This window comes from Nesoenas mayeri (genome assembly GCF_963082525.1).
Source record: "Nesoenas mayeri genome assembly, chromosome: 6".
In the NCBI taxonomy this organism is placed as follows: domain Eukaryota; kingdom Metazoa; phylum Chordata; class Aves; order Columbiformes; family Columbidae; genus Nesoenas; species Nesoenas mayeri.
In genome coordinates, this window is record NC_137545.1 from 3,875,291 (window position 1) to 3,894,724 (window position 19,434).

Genomic DNA, 19,434 nt, shown 5'->3' on the forward strand with positions numbered 1-19,434 from the left:
TGCATCTGTGAGGGCTTGTAGTAATCTGGGAAGCATTGCAGGGTTGGGACAATAGTGAATGGGCCCTCAGCTGGATTTGTAATCTGTCAGAAATCCAAGTGACAGAGCAGCAAGTTTAGGAATGCTGAATTGTTCAGGGTTCATTCAGAAGTTATAAAAACCTGACCTGTTAAGGAAAATTGGGTGCCGTAGGGAGATTACCCACTTTTAATCACTTTCTTCTCTGTGTGACTGAAAACTGCATGAGGAAGTTCTATGGCTTACACAAAGAAGTCTTTTAGCACCCTGAAAACTTGTGATTCATGCATAAACTACTGCTTATCTGTCTTGTTCAAATGTTGCATGGATGCATCAGTGTCACTGGATTCATTGACAGGTAGAAGCCTGTTTTACTCCTGATGGGATTCACTCTTCACCATGTAAGACTGGTTCTTAAGCAAGACTATTCTTAAGGGTGCTAGTATTTATCAATTTTCTTCCATTTTTCTCATCCATCACCAGTTAATATATTTAATAAAATCACCTCTAAAAAAGGAAGTCGAGTTTCTTTTAAGCATATGATGAAAAAGTGTAATTCTGGCTCAAAGATTCTGTTCTTTCCTCTCTTTACAAACCCATCTGCAGCAAATAAATGATGTTAGATTTCCAAACATTTATGCATATCTTGGTCAATGTCACCTAATCCTGCAGTCACATGTATGCTGATGTTTGGAGTGTGTCTCTGGGCTTGAAGGGTGTGTGGTGGTGGACAGGCCATCAGCATCTTCTAAGAGCCTGTTGTTTGGATTGCTCTTTGTAGGCAAAATGTCCCCAGAAAAAGGCTTGGAGAATCACACCGCTGGACCTGGATTCGTTCTTTTGGGATTTTCTGACCACTCCATCCTGCAGGGCCTGTGCTTCACAGTTTTCCTGGCCATCTACCTCATGGTCCTCACAGCGAACGGCCTGATAGCACTCATCACAGTAGTGGATTCCACCCTCCACAGCCCCATGTATTTCTTCCTGAGGAACTTGTCCATCCTAGAGATGTGCTACACATCAGTCACTCTGCCAAAAATGCTGGTGGGTTCCCTGATGGCAGATGGCAGGATCTCCTTCCTTGGCTGTGCTGCTCAGCTGTATTTTCTGGTTTTGTTGGGCAGCATCGAATGCTTTATCCTGGCTGCCATGGCCTATGACCGCTATGTAGCCATCTGTGACCCCTTGCACTATACCCTCATGATGAGCAGAGGTCTCTGCATCAGGCTGGTGGTGGGGTCATGGGTGGTTGTTGCACCGGTACAAATAGGACAGACCTACCAGATGTTCACTTTGCCCTTCTGTGCATCTCATGACCTTCATCACTCTTTCTGTGATGTCCCTCCTCTGCTGGAACTGGCCTGTGCAGACACTTTCTGGAACCAAGTGATGCTGTACACCATCATCGTGGTATTTGTGATGCTTCCCTTCTCCTTAATAATTCTTTCTTACATTAATATTATCAGGGCAATTCTAAAAATACCTTCAGTTCTGGGCAGACACAAAGCCTTTTCCACCTGTTCTTCACACCTTGGAGTGGTGACGCTCTTCTATGGCTCAGCCACAGTGGTCTACTTAAAGCGACGGTCAAGGAATTCTGTAGACATCGACAAATACCTTGCCCTGTTTTACACAATTGTGACCCCCATGTTTAACCCTCTCATCTATAGCCTGAGAAATAAGGAAGTGAGAATTGCCTTGAAGAGACTTCTATGGACAAAGTGATACTACAGAGTATGTAAAATAGTTCCAAATAGTACCAGAAGTCCCACTGAGGTACGTGGTTGCCTGAACAAAGCATCCCGTATTTGCTCAAACAAAACCATGTGTCCACTCTGGCTTTCATCCTTCTCAAGAAGGGGAAAGGTCTCCTGAGACATTCCTGTTATCTCATGCCCCACCATGCTGTCTTTGTACTCTAGAGCATCTTCAGTGCCCCTAAATAGCTTAATGCCAACAGCTACTTCAAGCTCTGTCTGACCAAGGTAACATTAAACGGAAATAGTCAAAGCATGGCCAGTAGTCAATGGGCCCCAGAGGGAGACACAATTGATGAAGAGATGACCATCTTCAGGGCTGAGAAACCCCTTGCTAGACCCCATGGATTACCTGCAGTCTCCCCACATGGAATTAGCTTAAAAAAGATAAAAGACCTGCAGGTCATCTTCTGTTGCTATGAGTCTTGCACTGCGTTATGTAATGGTAGACAAACTTGACATAAGGAATAAAAGACCAGAAATCACCTGATGAACAGTCCAGTACTGGAACAGGGGCCCGGAAAGCTCTGGAATTTCTGTTTGTCATAGTTTAACACCAGACAGCAACTAAACACCACAGCTGCTCACTCACTTCCCCCCGCAGTGGGATGAAGGAGAGAATTGGAAGGGTAAAAGTGAGAAAACTTGTGGGTTGAGATAAAGGTATTTTAATATGAAAAGCAAAAACCGTGCATGCAAACAAAGCAAACCAAGGAATTCATTCACTGCTTCCCATCAGCAGGCATGTGTTCAGCCCACCTCCAGGAAAGCAGGGCTATATCACATGTAACAGTTACTTGGGAAGACAAATGCCCTTAAATTATCCCTGCTTCATATCTTTTCTCCACATTATGTGGAGGACAGGTGGAAGATGGCAGCTGTTTCTTTTCTAGCCAAGGAAGGTAAAGGGTCAGATCCCAAATGAGTGCAAGGGCTAAAGCCATCAGCCACTCCCTTCTTTCTCTCTGACACCCTCCTACCCTCTCTCCCACACCTACACATGATGAGTCACTGATGGTCAGAACCACTTGCTTTTCAGAAGTGGCTTTGGGATTCCTGGATCTTCCTGTTGCTTACTATATACTTATTCTCTCCCTCCAGAACTCATGTTGAGCTTTCCTGGCTGTAACAGGGACTTTTTGACCATCTCCTAGGAAACAGTTGTTTATTTATTATTTTCTGTGCTGAAAGAGTGATAACAGAAATGCACCAAATTTTGCACTGCTGCAGCAGAATTTCCTGCAGGTGAAAGCACCAATGACATGACCCCTTCTAGTTCACTGTCTGCTTTTCTTTCCTGAGTTGCTGCCCAAATGAGGAGCCATGGTCCCTATGCTTTTAAGCAAAATAAAGAACCTTCAGCATTTTTTTTTCCTGAGATCATTCCTTCAAGGGCTGTTTGGTGGTGCAGGGACATTTCCCGTGTACTTGGATGAAGGGGAACAGATCCCAGCATGGCAGAACTTTCAGGGAGCATCAGAGCTTGGCTTTCTCCAGCTGTTCTCTTTGAACTTAACTAGTCTCTTTCTGATCCCTTGTGTTGGTGCACGTCCTGAGTGCTCTGGCAGCTTGGTCACCGTCCTGCTGTGTGGCAGTCCTGTGACCACAGGCAGGAACAGGCAATGGGCACTTGCGTGACAGAGCTGGACTCCATAACAGGCTTTCCATAAAGAAAGCTGATCTTCTCAGGGCAATACCTGAAGGTTTAGATCTTCTTCCGAAGTTTTTCTGAAAAACATGCCCAAGGAAGTGGCCCACAGATACAAATAGCAGTGTACAGCTGAACAGTGTGGGTGTGCAGGGCTGGGGCACACAGCAGTGTCCTCTCACAGCCAGGCCCCCTGACAGAGACCTGCAGGACCAACAAAGCAGGGTCTGGTGTGTGCCTGTGTGTGCTGGACACCACATAGAAGCTGCCATAGAGCAATTATTACAGACTGGCCCCTCACAACCACCATTTCCAGCCCCCTAGCCCAGCTCAGAGTTTGTTCTTCCCTCCATGGAGGGACATGAAATGAGTAGATCACAAGTCCACGTTAGCATTGTACAAGTGAGATATACACATGCACATCACGTATCTGAGGTGAGATGAACCGGAGTGAGCACAAACGTCATCAGCTATTCCTTGAGGTTCCATGAAGGCCTGTGGGACAGACAGTGTCTCAAGTCACTTTATGTTGGGAGTAACATCTGTGGGCACCTGGCTGAATGCAGCACTGGGATGTGCTTCCTTGAACTGAGATCCCCATGTCCATTCTTCATGAAATGGGAAATCTCAGATCAGTGCAGAGCAGGATGATACACTGTAGGGCTGAAGTACCTCCAATCAGTTGGGAGTGTCAACAGCAGGTCACAGAGGCACCATGAATCCTGCCTATGTATGAAAAAGGGAAATGTCTGTCTCTGGACATCCCTGGGTACATAAGGAGTCCACGAGGCCAGCCCAGATGTGGATGCCCAACAGAACCCTGACATTTCTGTGTGTGACTCCAGGAACAAACCCCACTGGCCCAGTAAGATTCTTCTCAGCTGCCTTGGACAGGTTCATTGCAAATGCTCCTGTTTGCTATGTCACCCTTGCCCTTGATTCTGGGTTGTACTCTCAAAAGCACCAGAGCAACGAAAGAGGTTCTAGGGTCCTTGGAAAAGGCAGACATCAAAACCATCTTCAGGAAGAGCAGGAATGAGAACTGGGAGAATTATAAGGCTGATCAGCCTGACTCTGTCTCTGGGAAGGGGATGGGCCATGTCCTTCTGCATCCATTTCCAGGCCGTTGAAGGACAGGAAAGGGATTGCTGAAACCAAAACAGGCTGGGGAGAGAAAGGCATGTCGTGTACATAGAGGTCTGCAAGACCTCAGACGTGATGTCCTGTGGTGTCCTTATAGCCAGACTGGTTCTCTCTGGGCTGAATAAGAGGACATTGGGTAGGAAATTGGCTGAACCATCAAGATCAAATGTCACCTGTAGTAAAATATACTCCATGCAACCAGTTACTAGTCGCATTCCTCAGTGACCAGAACCCAGGCCAAGACTGTTGAATGCGTTTATATTCCCACTGTATGATGTTAACGAGTGCACTTTCAGCACCTTTGTGGATGATGCAAAGCTGGGCGGAGCACTTCGACAACCTCACGTGATTCACCCTGCCTTGAACAGCAGAGTGAGAAAAGATGATTTGGGCTCTCTTCAAACTGGAGTTATTTTGTGATTCAATGACTCTTTCCCTTTGAGAGGTTTTTGAAGAAAGAATACAGAGAGGAAAAAGAAAAGAAAATTTAAAAAGAGTCAGGAGATATAAAAGATGTCAGCATAAATACAGAAGTTCCTTGGAAGAATGTTTCTCAACTCAAATCGTTAGTAGGGTTTGATCAATTTGATAAAACAAGCACACTTCTATCTGTTCAGGTCCTGGGCCATAAGAAGGCTGATGGATGGCTATGGTATTATGAGGTCAGTTGTGTCTCAGAAACTCATACTTCAGTAAAAAGCATGTGGTTGTGAAGGGGACTGTGAGGTCAGTTCTGTCTCTGGAGGTGACAGGCCAGCAGCAGGGACATGGCTGGGAAAGTACCTCTGACACAAAGTGCCCCATAGGCCCTACCCAGGAAGAGGGCTTAGAGATGGGTTGTCATCTCCATTCTGTGACAAAAGTGAACACCTGATAAGTCCTCAGGATGAGTTCCTGAATAAGAAGTACAAGGGGCTGTGAAGACTTAAGTCCCCCACTGTGATGACTGGGCCCTGTGAGAACCTTGATGCTGACGAACAGGAAGACTGTGAAGTGCAAGCCTCGCAGATTGATGTGGTCAGAAAATCCCAGAAAAAAAGAAATTCAAGTTCAGCACCGCGATTTTCCACACATCTTTTGAGGGTTATTGTCTCCACATAAATTAATCCAAACAACAGGCTGTTGGTGGGTGGTGATGGCTCATCCACCTTCACATACAGCTCAAGCACAGAATCATAGAATCACAAAATAGTTGATGTTGAAGAAACATTTAAAGATCATCTAGTCCAGCCCCCCTACCATGGCAAGGGAAATCTTTCACTAGATCAGGTTGCTCAAAGCCCCATTCAAACCGACACTGAACATTTGCAATGATGGGGCATCCACAGCTCCTCTGGGCAATATGTTCCAGTGTCTCACCACCCTCACCATACAAAAATTTCTTCCTTGCATCCAGTTTAAACCTACTGTCTTTCAGTTAAAAACCATGCCCTTTGTCCTGTTTCTGCAGGCCTTGGCAAAAAGTCTCTCTCCATCTTTCCAATAAACTCCCTTTACATATTGAAAGGTCATGAGAAGCCTTCTCTTCTCCAGGCTGAACAACCTCAACTCAGTCTTTCTTCGTAGCAGAGGTGTTCCAACCCTGGTGTCATTTTTGTGGCCTCCTCTGGACACACTGTAATGGGTTCGTGTCTTTCTTGTATTGGATAACCCAGAGCTGGATGCAGCACTGCAGGTGGGGTCTCAGCAGAGTGGAGCAGAGGGGAAGAATAACCTCTCTCAACCTGCTGGCCACGCTGCACTGGATGCAGCCCAAGATATTATTGTTTTCTGGGCTGCACCAATGAGGGACTTGGGGGTCACATAACCCTGGGTTAGAAAATCATAGCTATGAGAATTATAAACTCCCAATCAATTTGGAAATTGTACGGGATTGGCTACTACAGCTAGATCCCTGGAAGTCGATGGGGCCTGATGAGATTCATCCAAGAGTGCTTAAAGATTTGGCTGACATCCCAGAGGGAACTCTCTCCATGATTCTTCTATGCTCTCGGGAATCTGGAGACGGCCCGGATGACTGGAAGCTGGCAAACGTTGTCCCAGTCTACAAGAAGGGCAACAGGGATGACCCTGGCAACTACAGGCCTGTCAGCCTCACTGATGTTCCTGGCAAAATTACGGAGAAGATCATTCTGGGAGTTGTTGAAAAGCATCTGAATGACAACGGAGTCATTGGTGCCAGCCAGCACAGGTTCATGAGGGGAAAGTCCTGCTTAACAAACTTAATTTCATGCTGGGACAAGGTTACCCACCTAGTTGACCAAGGGAAGCCTGTCAATGTGATCTTTTGGGATTTCAGTAAAGCATTTGATGCTGTCTTTCACAGTCTCCTCCTGGACAAGATGTCCGGCACACAGCTGAGTAAACACAGAATGCAGTGGGTGAGCAACTGACTGATGGGCTGGGCTCAAAGGGTTCTAGTAAATGGGGTCATGTTGGGCCAGCGTCCAGTCACTAGTGGGGTTCCACAGGGATCCATCTTATGGTCAGCACTCTTCAATGTCTTTATAAATGACTTAGACTCGGGACTTGAGGGGTTGCTTAGTCAGTTTGCTGATGAAATGAAACTGGGGGAAGCTGTCAACACTCTGGAGGGCCATGGCTCCAGGGAAGTGGCAACCATGATGACCATCAGGCAGCAGAGAGACAGCCCCTGCTGAGTCAGCAAGATGCAGCCTCCCGTCCCATGGGCTGCTCCTCCATGTGGCAGCTGGAATTTTGACTTCATAACCCTTTCTTCCTGCTGGGGCTGTATCCGCAGCTCCAGAGAAGATTGGAAGAGATGGGAGCTCAGACAAATTATTTCCTGCTGGTTTCTTGATCTACAGAGTGTCAAGGTTTGATTGCAGGGTGACAATAAACCACTGTGGCAGATGCTTTGTAAACCCCCTCTCCCCCCCCAGACCCTCTCAGTCCCCCCTCCCCACTAAGTACAAGTGATAGGAGGGCAAAGAGAGACAAAGAGAGAGAGTTGGAAAAAGTTAAAAATGTTTTACTAATGCTACTAATAAAACAGAGAATCTTGAAATTCCCGGCAACTCAGTGCTGGCTGCCCCAGCAGCAACAGAGCAGACACCCAGAAGTCCTAAGTTGCACTCTGCAGCAAACCAGAACTGGATTCAGTCTGTCACTAGGCCTCAGTTTGCAGGGACGACTTGCAAGGTCCTTACCAGGTGCCAGCCATAGCCGAAGAGGGGAAAAAGGGCCAAGACCCTCATGATCTCCCACTTTTATATGAAGTATCACATGAATGGGATGGAATACTTAGTTGGTCAGTTTTAGTCACCTGTTCAGTTTGCTCCTCCTTGCCTCTCTTACTTACAGGACGTGCATCCTTATCAGCAACCTTGCATTCCATTGCTATGTCTACCAAAACATGTATCCAACTTCAGAAAAGTGCAGTTACTAAGAAGGGCTTAACTGAAAGAAAAAATCACTTAAAGAGAAACTACTCTTATTTTTAACAAAACCGGAACATTCTACCCCTTATCACATACCATTCATGGCATGTTTAGGCTTTATCAATACAATCTAATTAATTACTACTACCATATATATATATATATATATGTATTTACATATGTACATATATGTATAGATGTAATTCATCATTCTCTTAGTCCATGGACCATCCTTTTGAAAAGCTCATTCAGTTAATTTAGTTAATTACTTTAAGCTTCATCTATCACGACAGTCTCCCAGGGCAGTGAAAATGGTACATCTAGTGCATCTCATGCCCACAGTTTGTGGGTTAAAGACATCAATTTCAAAGAAGCTGTCAGGCACCACTTATTGAAGCAGGTCTAGTTTCATCACCACTGTCTTGATCTGAAAGACACATACTGAACACTGTTAGTATAGCATATAGCATCATGTAGCAATTGACATCATACAGTTCAGTATTGAATATTTTCACCTAAAATCAAATCCCCTTGAGGTACACACCAAACTTCTCCATCCTTAAGCATCACCCACCAGGTGCTGCCATGTCCTTGGGCAGAAACAATCCCACAAATGGGCTTGCCTTTGCCTGAGGCAGGAGTAACCCAGACTGCTTTTCCTAACATATTTTTCATGTGTACTACAGGGACTTTATCTCCTTCTATGGTACATAGAACTTCTGATTGGGTATGCCCAGCTCAATTGGTTGATCCTCTAGTGTTGACCAACCAAGTGGCTTTTGCTAAATGTGAATCCCAGTTTTTAAAGGTTCCACCACTCATTGCTTTTAGCGTAGTTTTAAACAGACCATTGTACTTTTCAATTTTCCCAGAGGCTGGTGCATGATATGGAATATGATATACCCACTCAATACCATGTTCTTTGGCCCAAATGTCTATAAGACTGGTTTTGAAATTAGTCCCATTGTCTGACTCAATTCTTTGTGGCGTGCCGTGTCACCAAAGGACTCGCTTTTCAAGGCCCAAGATAGTATTCTGAGCTAGGGGTAGCATGAGGTACAGCATATGTTTGCAACCATTTGGTGGCTGCTTCCACCATTTTAAGCAGATAGGGCTTACCTTGATGGGTTTGTGGAAGTGTAATATAATCAATCTGCCAAGCCTCTCCATACTTAGATTTTAACCATCACCCCCCATACCATACAGGCTTTAAATGTTTGGCTTGTTTGATTTCAGTGCATGTTTCACATTCATGAATAACCTGTGAAATAGTGTCCGTAGTTAAGTCCACCCCTCAATCATGAGCCCATTTATATGCTGCATCTCTACCTTGATGCCCTGAAGCATCATGGGCCCACCAAGCTAGGAAAAGTTCACTTTTATGTTGCCAGTCTAAATCCACCTCAGCTACTTTAATCTTAGCAGCCTGGTCTGCTTACTGGTTGTTCTGATGTTCTTCAGTGGCTCAACTTTTAGGCATATGAACATCCACATAACCTCTTACAGGCAGGCTCTCTAGCCAAGCAGCAACGTCTTGCCACAGTGTGGCAGCCCAAATGGGTTTACCTCTGTGCTGCCAGTTGCTTCTCTTCCATTGCTGTAACCACCCCCACAAGGCATTTGCTACCATCCATGAGTCAGTATAGAGATAAAGGACTGGCTGCTTCTCTCGTTCAGCAATGTCCAAAGCCAGCTGGATGGCTTTCACTTCTGCAAATTGACTAGATTCACCTTGTCCTTCAGTGGCTTCTGTGACTTGTCGTGTGGGACTTCACACAGCAGCTTTCCACCTTCAATGTTTTCCTACAAGATGGCAGGATCCATCTGTGAACAGTGCATACTGCTTATCAGTCTCTGAAAGAGTATTATACGGTGGTGCTTCTTCAACACGTGTTACGTCCTCCTCATCTGGAGATATCCCAAAGTCTTTGCTTTCTGGCCACTCTGTAATCACTTCTAAGATCCCTGAGCGACTGGGATTTCCAATTTGAGCTCGTTGCGTGATCAATGCAGTCCATTTACTCCACATAACATCGGTTGCATGATGCGTAGAGGGTTCCCTTTGAACATCCAGCTCAGCACCGGCAGTCGAGGTGCTAGGAGGAGCTGTGCTTCAGTACCGATCACTTCTGAAGCAGCTCGGACCCCTTCGTATGCTGCTAGTATCTCTTTTTTAGTCATTGTAGTTGGCCTCAGATCCTTTGTATCCTCGACTCCAAAAACCTAAGGATCGACTTTGAGTTTCTCCTGATGTTTTCTGCCAGAGGCTCCAGGTAGGGCCATTATCTCCGGCTGTGGTGTAGAGCACATTTTTAACATCTAGTCCAGTCCAAACTGGCCCAAGGGCCACCGCATGAGTTATCTCACGCTTAATTTGTTCAAAGGCTTGTCGTTGTTCAGGGCCCCACCCAAAATGGTTGTTTTTCAAGTCACTCAATAGAGAGGGCTCACAATCTGGCTGTAGTCAGGAATATACATTCTCCAAAAACCTACAATGCCCAAGAAATTCTGTGTCTCCATTTTATTATCAGGTGGAGACAAAGCTGCAATTTTCTTGATCACATCTATTGGGATCTGACAATGACCATCTTGCTATTTTATTCCTAAAAATTGGATGTCTTGACCTTGCTTCATTTTACGGCAAAGCTGGCATTCAAAAGAATCTGAATTATTCTCTCACCTTTCTCGAAGACTTCTTTCACTGTTTTGCCCCATACATTGATGTCATCAGTATATTGCAAGTGTTCTGGAGCTTTCCCTGGTTGCAGCATGGTTTGGATCAGTCCATGGCAGATGGTAGGACTGTGTTTCCACCCCTGGGGCAAGTGATTCCATGTGTTCTGGACACCCCTCCAGGTGAAAGCAAACTGCGGCCTGCACTCTCCTGCTACAGGAATAGAGAAAAATGCATTAGCAATGTCAATTGTAGCATTCCACTTAGCTGCCTTTGACTCCAGTTCAAATTGCAATTCTAGCATGTCAGGCACAGCAGCACTCAGTGGTGGTGTAACTTCATTCAGGCCACAGTCTCCACCCATCACTAGACTTACTCATTGGTCAAATTGGGCTGTTAAGAGGTGAGTGAGTCCTACTGATCACACCTTGAACCTCCAGCTGATGAATCAACTTCTGGATAAGAATCAAAGAGTCTCAATTGGTGTGATATTGTCAGTGATGCACCATCGTGGTCGCAATTGGCACCTGCTGATCGCCAACCATCAGCAGTCCTACAACAGAAGGGTCCTCTAAGAGACCAGGCAAATCAGACAGCTGTTCAATATTCTTAGTGTCCACAGCTGCTATGCCAAATACCCATCGATACTGCTTTGGGTCCTTAAAAATACTCTCTCCTGAGGTAGTCTATGCCAAGGATGCACGGAGCATCTGGACCAGTCACAATGGGATGCTTTTGCCAGTTTTTTCCAGTTAGACTCATTTCAGCCTCTACAACAGTCAGTTCCTGGGATCCCCCAGTCATTCCAACAATGTTAATGGATTGTGTTCCTTTATAGTTTGAGGGGATTATAGTGCACTGAGCACCAGTGTCCACCAAAGATTTGTACTCCTGGGGGTGTGTTGTACCAGGCCATCGTATCAGCACAGTCCAATAAACTCTGTTGTCCCTTCCCTCCACCTGGCTGTGTCTGCACAGTCTCTGGGTATGAATTAGAGGTTTCTTCAAGAGGATCAGAATCTCTTCTGCTGCTTCTGGAGACTAGAGCAGTCATTTTTCCTACAAGTTTTTCCTTTTAACTCATGTACTCATTTCTGAAATTCTGAGGTAAGTCTTCCATCCCACCTCCTCATGTTTTCTCCCTGCTCACGTAGGAAGAACCACAGTGTGCCTCTCTTTGTGGACTTCTTCTATCCTCTCTCTTTGGATTGGAAACACCTTCTCCTAATAGCTGAAACACAGCCTGTGTACAGGCTGTGAGTGGAACCTGTCTTCTCTGAGTGTTTTGATTTCTTGCAACATCTTTTCAAACCGGTCATCAGATTTTTCACACAGTTTCTCCACAGTTGAGACACAAGTCCGTAGAGAATCAGCAAGGCTGTCCTCAAAGTTGCTAAGCTGCCTGATCACATCAGAAAAGTTTTATCCACCTCCAGCTGTCCAGACCATTGCTGCCAATGACTTAGCATATGCAGGTGGTGCATTTTGTACAAACCTGTGTCACAAAGGTCGAGTAAAATTGATTCTATCTGTGTCTGTCCCCTCTTGGGTGTTTGGCTCAAAAAAGATGATCTCCCGTGCAGCTAATTCTCTCAGGAACTGGACACCTCTCTCCATAGTTTTCCATTTCCCTGGATTGCATATAACATCTTCCTTGAAGGGAAACCGTGCTTTCATAGCTGTCAGGAGTCACCTCCAGGGGTTGGAGAAGTCAGTCTCTCTTGAAATTGCCCTATTGAGGATGGCATCCCATGACAGAGATCCCAGCTGCCTGGCTTCCCTGCCTTCTAGTTGTGGACCATCAGCTCCATTATCCCAGCATTGGAGCAGTCAGGTTACAACATTCTCACCTTCACAACGACTGAAGTCTTTTCACAGATCTCTCAGCTCACCTGGAGAAAAGGATCAAGTGGCTATCACTTCCTCTTCCCTTTGTGTTGATGATACTGATACAGGGAATTGACAATTAACTAATTAACACTTAAAAAAACTAACACTTGACACTTAAAGAACTAACCCTACCCCACATCACTAAAGACACTTAGGGAGCTAACCCTTTAACCCACATCACTATTGCCTAGCCTTGCTTAACTCTCTGTTACTTATTGTACAAAAAAAAGGACTTCACTGACACTTTGCAAAAATAATAATCCTTGATGCATCCTTGGGTGAACTAGATTACAGAAATTTGGGCACAGAACCGGAGATATGCCAGTTTTAACCAACTCAGCAGTCTGAGACCCAACCAACTCATCACACTGGACCAAAGGTGGCCGTGTACAGAGAAGAGGACCTGGGTTCACGATCACTGCGCAGCTGCAACCAGGAGGAGCCAGAGGTGGAGACTATGGAAATGATCTCCCGGAACTCATTGTAATAAGAACCGCCTTCTCGGGGACAGGTGATGAATACGTATAGGCATTCCTAAAACTTTCATGAATATGTAACGCTTTACTGCATTTAACCAAGTTCACAGCTACTGTAATTTTACACACGTATTAGGTGAAATGATTCCCTGTGTGTCCGATGTCGTAAATAAATACATACCTTCTTTATAACCTCAAGGGTTGTAAGGTCATTCCGCGCCTCAATACCACTTGTGTTGGTGATGCCTCTTGGCCGTCATCTACAGCATGAATGGTCTTTTCTGTGACTCTTACAACCAGCAAGTGATGTTGACACGGGCTCAGTATCTCTTGATTTATTTCCAGAGCATAAATGACTGTCACCACCATTGACATAGCCACAGTGCCTGTTGTGGAGGTTGCAGCAGCAGCAGTGCCCAGTGTCGGGGGTGCAGTAGCTGTCTTGTCAGTCACTGAGGCTGGAGAAGCAGCAGAGCCTGGTGTTCGGAGGGCAGCGGCTGTGGGTGCTGAAGCAGTGGCCTTGGCTGTTTTGCCCCATGTGAAGGGTGGGGGGCAGTGGCTGTAGTAGCTGCCTTAGGATATGCCATAAGTGCCGAGCCTGTCACCAAGGCTTGAGCAGACACAACGTATATCTCAGGAGTTGGAATAAACACAGTCCTCCTATTTAGCCTCCTCTCTCTTATCACTAGCATGAACTGACACACATTCAGCAAACCTGACAATATCAACAGAGTACGATCAAATACCCAAAGATACTCAAAATTCTTAAAAACATCTGTAATCTGTCCTAACATAAAAAGAAAGGTCTTGTGAGTTAGCTTTTTGATAGATTGGCTCATCCAATTTGAAAACACGTAGGTGTATTTCTCTTTAATCTCTACTGGAAATTTGTCTAAATACAACAGTAATGAATATAAATTCATTACCGGCTGGAGTATAATAAAATAAACCAGTGCCAGTCCACACAGCAACATCATCACCATACACCAGTTTCTGGACATGACAGGAAGCATGAACCTATTAGTGAAATATGCCCAGCACAAATAAGGTACTGCAGAACACACTGTAGAGAGTAACTCATACAACTTATGTCACGGTATCTTTAAATCAATACAATTGAATCTGTTTTAATACTACTAGATGATATCTGAAGCACAAGGACTTGTGAGTATCTTAACCCTATGAGCTCGCACCATGCCAAGAAAATTGAATCTGCATCACAGCAGTAAAAACACCAAAATCTCCAAATTTTATCCCCTCTTAGTGCCAAATTTTACCCTTTTTTTTTTTTTTTTTTTTTTGAACCCCATGTTGGGTGCCACACAAGTCAGCACAAATGCCATCAGGTGTTCCTGGAAGTTCCATGAAGGCCAGTGGGACAAACAGTGTCTCAAGGTCACTTCATGTTGGGAGCAACATCCCATGGAAAACCACCTGAATGCAGCACTGGGATGTGCTTCCCTGAATTGAGATCCCTGTGTCCGTTCCTCATTACATGGGACATCTCAGACAAGTGCAGACCAGGGAGATACACCACAAGGCTGAAGTGCCTCCCGTCAGTTGGAACAGCGGCAACAGGAAGCCAGAGAGACACTGTGACTCCTGCGTCTGTGTGTGAAAGGAAAGACTGTCTCTGAACATCCCTGGGTACACAAGGAGTCCACAAGAACAGCCCAGATGAGGATGCCTGACAGACCCTGACGTTTCTGTGTGTGACTCCAGGAACAAACCCCAGTGGCCCACTAAGATTCATCTCAGCTGCCTTGGACAGGCTCATTGCAAGTGCTCCTGTCTGCTATGTCACCCTTGCCTGTGATTCCAGATTGTCCCCTCAAAAGTGACAGAACAATCAGAGAGGATCTGAAGTCCTCGAAAAAAGCAGATGTCAAACACTTCTTCAGGAAAGTCAGGAAAGGGATTTATGAGAATCACAGGCTGGTGAGCATGTCTCTGTCCCTGGGAAGGGGGCATGTCTTCCTGTAGTCATTTCCAGGCACTTGAGGGGCAAAAAAGGGATTGCTCAACCAAAATGGGAAGTGGAAAGAAACACATGTTGTGTACACGGAAGTTTTTAAGGCCTCAGACATGTTGTCCCATGGTGTCCTCATAGCCAGATTGGTGCTGTCAGCTGAAGAAGTGGATGCTGGGTGGGAAGTTGGCTGAATGATCAAGCCCAAATATCATCAGTGATACAAAGTCCTTCATGCAGTCAGTCACCAGTGGAATCACTCAGTGACCAGCACCTGAGCCAACATGGTTGAACATCTTTATTCTCCCCCTGTATGATGTGATGCCGAGCACTTTCAGTGCCTTTCTGGATGATGCAATGCTTTGGACAACCTCACCTGGTTTACTCTTCTCTGAGCAGGAGAGTGAGACAAGATGATGTTCAGGGGTCTCTTCAAACCTGAGCTATTCTGTGATTCAATGAACCTTTCCCTTGTAGAGTTTTTTTTGAAAGCAGGATAGCTGGAGGTAGAAGAAAAAAAGTAAATAAAGAGGTAAAGGAGAACATGCAAATTGTGTCACATAAACAGCAGTTTCTATGAAGAACGTTTCTCCACTCAAATAGTTAGTAGGAAATATAATTGATAAATTTGAGAAAGCAGGCACAGTTTTGGCTGGTCAGGTCCTGGGCCAGACACATGGTCGTGTCTATCAGAGAAGCTGAAAGGCAAGCAGCAGTCCTTGGATTTAGAAGATCATGATGAGGTGACTTCTCTCTGGTCAGTTGAAAGACCACAAAAAACCTAATGGGTTGGGTTTGGAGAACACCCAGGAGTGGATTGGGCTCAAGTCAGGTGTGACATGAGCAAACTCAGGCACCATTACAGAAAAGGAGATGGGTCATTTGACCAGCTCCCTGAACACAAGTATTGCTGTGCAGTGGCACCTGAGATTCCCAGGAAAACCCTCCTCTTGATCCAGAGTAGTGTGACTCGAGGTGTCCTGGATGACCTCCTTATTCACATGGTGATTTAGGCTCCCACTTTTCTGACATATTCAGTCTTTATCAGGAGGTGCTCCATATCAATATGAACTGGAAATTGCTGAGACCACCTATTCTGGAAAGGGAGCTAAGGGCAAGCAAGGAAGGAAATGGAAGAAATTCTGCTTTATTGCTATTTATTACTGAAATGCTCTTTGTTTGGCTCCAGTCCTGAAATCTCTCTAATCATTGACACCAGACCAGAAGCCTTTAATAAAACCTTGCAAAGAGACTTGGCTTGAAAGGTCATTTAAGTGTTAGTGACTTCTCCGCTGCCATGATCCTGAACTGCAGCTACTAAAAGAATGCACAAACCTCTAATGATATAGAAGACAGAAGCAAAAGCCAAGATATTGATGGTGTTTGGAGCCTCAGGAAGGGCCATCATTGACACAGCTGTGAAGGAAACAAACAGTCCCTGTCCCTGGAGGGTGGTGAAGCAAAAACTTGAAGACACTGGTTACAGGTGGTAAAGGCAACGCAGAGGTGGTGCTGATGCCATGTCAGCCCTTCATCTTTGTTTATCACCAGAATGGCCAAACCCTGACCTCCAGGGCCTGGCAAAAGACACCCTTTCTCTCTGGAAGACATTGTATTGCTGTGATGCTGTGGGTGTTTTGTACTTGTACTTCAGTAAACATTTTGACACCATATCCCACAGCATTCTCCTGGAGAAGCTGCAGCTCATGGCCTGGATGGGTGGACTCTGCGGTGGATAAAGAACCGGCTGAAGAGTTGGGCCCAAAGAGTTGTGGTGAACGTGGCCAAATCCAGTTGGCGGCCGGTCACAAGTGGTGGGCTCAGTATTGGAGCCAGTTCTGTTTAATCTCTTTATCAATGATCTGGACGAGGGGATTGAGTGCACCCTTAGTAAGTTTGCACATGACACCAAATTGAGTAGGAATGTTGATCTGTTGGAGGGTAGGAAGGCCATACATAGGGATCTGGACAGTCTGGATCCTTGGGCTGAGCCCAGTTGTCTGACGTTCAACAAGGCCAAGTGCTGGGTCCTTCACTTGGGTCACAACAACCCCAGGCAATGCTACAGGCTCAGGGAAGAGTGGCTGGAAAGCTGCTTGGCAGAGAGGGATCTGGGGATGTTGATTGACAGCTGGCTGAACATGAGCCAGGGTGTGCCCAGGTGGCCAAAAAGGCCACCAGCATCATGGCTTGTATCAGGAACAGTGTGGCCAGCAGTGATTGTGCTTCTGTACTCGACACTGCTGAGGCCCCACCTTGAATCCTGGGGTCAGTTTTGGGCCCCTCATCATAAGAAGGACATTGAAGTGCTGGAGTGAATGCAGAGGTGGCAACAAAGCTGTTAAAAGGCCTGGAACACGAGTCTGATGAGGAGTGGTTGAGGGAACTGGGGCTGTTTAGCCTGGAGAAAAGGAGGCTGAGGGGAGACCTTATTGCTGTCTACAACTACCTGAATGGAGGTTGTAGCATGGAGGGTGTTGGTCTCTTCTCCCAGGTTGCAAGCAATAGGATAAGAGGAACTGGCCTCAAGTTGCACCAGGGAAGGTTTAGATTGAATATTAGGAAAAAAATTCTTCACAGAAAGGGTTGTCAGGCATTGGAACAGTCTGCACAGGGAAGTGCTAGAGTCACCATCCCTGGATGTTTTTCAAAGGCATTTAGACGAGATTCTTAGGGACATGGTTTAGTGCTAGAGTTGAATGAGATTATGGTTGGACTCGATGATCCTGAGGGTTTCTTCCAACAGAAACGATTCTATAATTCTCTGATTCTATATGCTTCCCTTTTTCTATGGAGTTTTCTGTTTCCCCAGGCTTCTCTGATAGTAGCTCTGCTTATTTTCCTGACTATTGGTATGTACAGGCTTGTACTTGACCGACACTGTCCTTGAACACCAGTTGTGCAGAGCTCTGCTTCCCATCTGTGCTGGTCACGTGGACTTCCCATGAAAAGTTGCAAGTCTGCTCCTCTGAGGTCTAACATCTGCACTCTTCTCCTTCCCCTTGGTAGGTGAGTCCCCCTCTACTTTACGGTCATGACAGCAAATAACAACAGCAAATTCCATATCCATGTCCATTTCTTCCTTCTTTGAGAGTAACAGATGCATTTGAGCATCACCATTGTTGACTGATCTGGCAGCTGTGCTATAAAGACCTGTATCCCAAGCTGTGTCTTGACCAAGACCCTCTGGAAACCTCCAGACTACTGGCAGGCTGTTGTGGTCCCCTTCCAATGAATGTCAGGGTAATTGAAGGCCACAAGTGGACTTAAATGGGTTATTTGTCTACCACCAAAATTTCAGCATTAGCAGTCTCTCCTCTGACCCTAAACCACAATGGTTCACTAATTTGTTAATCCAACAGAGGAGCTCCACACATCCTTCTTCACATGGAGGACACTTCCCTCCTGACCTTTCTGGCCTCCTGACCATCCTAAACCCCCTATCACATCACCCCAATCATGTGAGCTGTCCTAACAGGCCTCAGTAGTTATTTCCTCCAAGTGGAATGAAGAGATTGCACACACAGCTCCAGCCCCTCCTGTCTGTGCCCGAGGCTGGGGACATCAGTGCCTGTCTGGGCTGCAGCACCTCAGCTGTGGCACATTTGGGTAAGAGCAGTCTTGCAAGAAAGAGACCTGCTACCAAGTCCCCAAGACCTCAGTTGTGCAAAGGCTTTCCTTCAGGGGAGAGACTTGCTGGAGTGGATGGCAAAAGAAATGAGAAGACTTCATTGACTCAGCTGAATCCCTTCCCTCAGAACAGATAAAGGAGAGTCCTCTCTGACACTCTCTGGTGTCCTGTCTAAAAATAATAAAACAAAAACGGTGTTCCTGGAGCTAAAGCTGTCTCTGATTGAGAAAATCAACTGCTGGGAGAACAAACCCTGCTCTCCCCAAAGCCAGAGAAAATCAGATCTGGGCCGTGCAGCCTGAGCAGGAGAAGGGTTTGCTGTCTCTTGTGTCTCTGCTGCCCTGAGTGCTTGTGGTTGAGGTGGAGCTAATCATCAGAAAGGAAGAGATGATGTTGAAAATGGTCTTGGTGTGGACATCCTGTGATTCAGGCACACTGTGAAGGTCATTGGCCTGATCCATGATTAAATCATCAAGGGGATGGTTAAACAATGGGGAACAGAAGAAACAGCAGAGTTTGAGAGTGAAGGAACATGTGTGGAGACCCTGGTGTGATGTGCGTTGTACTCATGCACAGCCCAGCATGTACTGGATAGTGATGGGACAGACCTTGCATCACTGCAGTGGCAGGATTCAGTCACTGGCCCAAAAGCACCAAATCTGTTGGAGTTTCCCTGAGAGGTGCCTGTCACACAACTGGTCTGAATGGGAACAGGGTTCCTGTGTAGGACCTGTGCTGTCCATGTCAGGTGTATGCAGTTGTGCTGGACAGCCTCGGCACCTCCCACAGCACTAACAGGCCTGTATTTGTAAATTAAATCATAACTC

At 45.9% G+C, this 19,434-nt stretch overlaps 1 protein-coding gene across 1 annotated transcript; it reads left to right on the forward strand.

The window, feature by feature from the left end:
• Positions 1–804: 804 nt before the first annotated feature.
• On the forward strand, positions 805–1,743 carry LOC308042018 (olfactory receptor 10AG1-like; the record flags this gene model as incomplete). The annotated part of the gene is made up of 1 exon (XM_080347038.1): positions 805–1,743. One exon carries the CDS (start codon positions 805–807, stop codon positions 1,741–1,743), a length of 939 nt encoding a protein of 312 aa, XP_080203164.1.
• Positions 1,744–19,434: the final 17,691 nt, after the last annotated feature.